Here is a 3,305-nt window from a genome sequence, read left to right on the forward strand (position 1 = left end):
CAACAAAGCTCCAGGCTCCAGCCTGTGCTGCCCCCATTCTCGGCTACACGACAACCCTCCCTCTGTCTCCCCGCTCCGTCTTCCCCGCACTCCTCCGCTATATAAAGTTTATAAACCTCTTCCTCCCTCATCGTCTCCGGCAGGCGGCAGCACACCACATTGGGCATCACCAAGGAGACTCAGGGGAAAGAACTAGGCAGAAGCTAGCAGCAGCACAATCGCTTCGCTGCAGAGGAGCAGACAGCGCACCGCTTACAATGGGTCTCTGCGTATCGTACGACGCAGCAGCCGACGGCGTGGCCACCGCGAGGGTGGTGTTGCCCAGCGGCGAGCTCCGGGAGTACTCTCAGCCGGCCACGGTGGCTATGGCGCTGGAGGAGGTCGGCCAAGGAAAGCAGGGGTGGTTCCTCTGCGACGCCGACGCGATGGGCTTCGAGGGCTCCGTCGCAGCAGTGGCCGGAGGCGAGGAGCTCCGGCCGGGGCAGATCTACTTCGTGCTCCCGGGCGAGATGCTGCGCCGCCGCCTCACCCTCGAGGAGGTGTCGGCGCTGGCGGTCAAAGCCAGCGCCGCGCTCGTTAAGGCCGCCACCGCCTCGTCTGGCGCCGGCCGACGCCGGCGAGGCTCCGTGGCGCCGCTCGTGTTCGAGCCATCCGAGGAGGATTACTCGGACGATGCGGTGATGACTTCCATCGCGGTGAAGCCGGTTGTGGCCAGGAAGCGGGTGGTCGCGTACCGGGCCGGGAGATCGCCGCCGAGGTTCTCTCCCGACTTGACCGCCATCCCGGAAAGCGAGTAGACGTGCCGCGCCGGCATCGCGGTACAGCCAGAGCAAACCATCGTCTCGCCTTGTCTTAAGTTCCACGTTGCTGCTATCGTCGGAGTTGGATCCGATGCGGAACAGACGCGGGAAATGCTTCATAGTTAGTTTCTCATAATTTCGCTGTCAGAAACATGGCCGGGAAATTGTACATATATGTCCTATGTCAGTGTAAATATTCAGGCAAGAAGACGCCCTGTAGATATGTCACTATGTTGCCGATGTTAGTGGAAATACTCAGCCAAGAAGATGCCGTGTACATATTCCTGCATTCCACTGCTCCTGCTTCATTTGTAGTGTCTTTCAAGTTCAAATTTCCAAGGCTGACTCTGAAGTTGGTCCCTTGACCTTCAGAGTTCAGAACCAAAACGCGGGAAAGAAGACTCCACTGTCAGGATTACCTAAATCACTACAACCATACATATAGGTTTCTTAAGGGCTCTCACCATCGACCCATCGTTTACAAGGAATTAAAAACACGGAGAAGAGAAAGATTTCTACATGATTGTTGATCATCCCTCCGGGAACGGGAAATCGCTAAAAGGGAATATACAAATATGTTTCTAAGGCTTAGTCAAATTTTACACCATTTAATTTGCATCGTCATTCGTGCTAGTCATGAGTTGCAACTGAAATTTGATGACATCATGTGACTAAGGACGAAACTTAGAGAAATAGTCTCACCCTTCTAAGAAAACTTCCAATATTTTCAGACAGCCCTATGAAATTAATTTTATGATTGGAACGATTTGCAGATATTCATCCAAGAACGTTAAGCAATCTAATTGACACTTGGTAGTTGGTAACTGTACCCTGCATTTCTGAGTCCGGGTTTGTACATGGATTCCCTCTTCTAGTTGGAGTACATGGATTGCCAAACCGCTCATCCAAAACTTGGGCTTGAGGTGATTAAGATATGGGAACTTGGATATGGAATCTGCTCCATCCAAGCCTTCCCTTTTATTGTGATTGAAATTCGATATCTTGGCAACATGTATTGCTTCTGCCGAGGAAAAATTGAAAAAAAAATGGAACTATTGAAAGTAAAGCTTGGCAACAAAATACAAATATTATTTTGGAGCATCAGAGAATGTAGCTTGCGCTACATCTACATGTAGGCTGCTTTTTGAAGCTCCAAAAATACGAATTCAAACTTTTTTTTGAAAAAATCAAGAAAACAAGGATGTAGATAATATTGCAATGTTGTTATTTGGGGAAAAAATAAATAATCTAGATTTTGGAATTGGTGTACAGTAATGAACAGTAGTAATGTCTCAATTTTTTTCATTCTGTGAGATTTTGTGTTTCTACTGAAGGCCAAATATAACGTATTTCGTACAGAAATGTTACAAACTATAGAATACAACATTGTCTATGTCCAGATAGTTTTTTCAGAATTTTGAAACTATGAAATCAAATGTTTAAGTTTCAAAAAGAAAAAAGGGCTACACATATGTACACGAGAACCAACATGAGGTTGGGTGGTTAAGAGGGTGCTTGTACCCCCTAGCCTACCAGAATTTGAACCTCAGGTTTGATATCTGTGTGTCTCATAAAGGCGGAATATTCATTCAGTGGGAGGCGACGTCCCCGTCGACAGTGAGTCGTCTGTGGTGACTTTGTCAATTTCAAGATCCAATCCGCCGGAGATGCTCATAGAAGTAGGATGTGTGTGTATGTGTTCATATGGGTGAGTGTATACGCATATATGTGAGTGCCTGCGTTTGTACTGTATTTCTTAAAAAAAAAAGGCGTACACTTGGGGTTGGGTAGCACCCCATCATTATCATTTCTTTCCTGAGGACAACATGCTGCCAATTTCCCATCACTTCCTACATACTGAAATTGTCATGTACATGATTACGAATACTGATGATGAGACCATAACTGCCCAACATTATGTAGGCATAGGTTACTCTTCTGTAAAAAACAACACAACCTTACATGGCCGCATTAGGGCATCTCCAACGGCGTGACGCAAATGGACGCTGAGCGATCGTTTGTGCCCGCCGTGACCGAAAATGCGTCTGGCACCACCTCCAGCGGCGCGACGCAAAGTGATCGGACCGTCCGCCGCGACGCAAACCCGGCGCATATTTGTGGCGTCTCCGCGGACGCTGCGAGGATGCGCAAAGTGTACGCTCGCGTCTCCACTGGGCCCGCCTGGCAGCGAGCCTGCATCGAGGGCATCGCTTCGGCGGCCATCGCTTCCACGTCTACGCCGCAGCCTTTGCCATCAATGTCGCGGCTGCCTCTTCTGCGCGCGCACTGGCGGGCGACGGCTAGGCTTCTGCGCCGCCATCAATGGCATCGTTCCCCGCGCGCGGCCGTCCTTAAAACTCCACCAGCACCGTTCCTCCATCGCCCACACCTGCACTTGCACTACCACCGCCGCAGCACCATGGGAAAGAAGAAGAATGACTTCGAGGCATCCGGCAGCGACACGAAGAAGGAGGAGCGGCCGGGCAGGGTGCCGCTGCCCGTCAC

General features: G+C 50.1%; 1 protein-coding gene across 1 annotated transcript; it reads left to right on the forward strand.

The window, feature by feature from the left end:
* Positions 1-257: 257 nt before the first annotated feature.
* On the forward strand, positions 258-797 carry LOC124700653. The gene has a single exon (XM_047232744.1). It carries the CDS (start codon positions 258-260, stop codon positions 795-797), a length of 540 nt encoding a protein of 179 aa, XP_047088700.1.
* Positions 798-3,305: the final 2,508 nt, after the last annotated feature.

The sequence above is a fragment of the Lolium rigidum genome, chromosome 3 (genome assembly GCF_022539505.1).
Source record: "Lolium rigidum isolate FL_2022 chromosome 3, APGP_CSIRO_Lrig_0.1, whole genome shotgun sequence".
Taxonomy (NCBI): Eukaryota; Viridiplantae; Streptophyta; class Magnoliopsida; order Poales; family Poaceae; genus Lolium; species Lolium rigidum.

Bases quoted from the DNA above. Each gene is read 5' to 3' on its own strand.
- LOC124700653 (XM_047232744.1), top strand. From the start codon at position 258: ATGGGTCTCTGCGTATCGTACGACGCAGCAGCCGACGGCGTGGCCACC.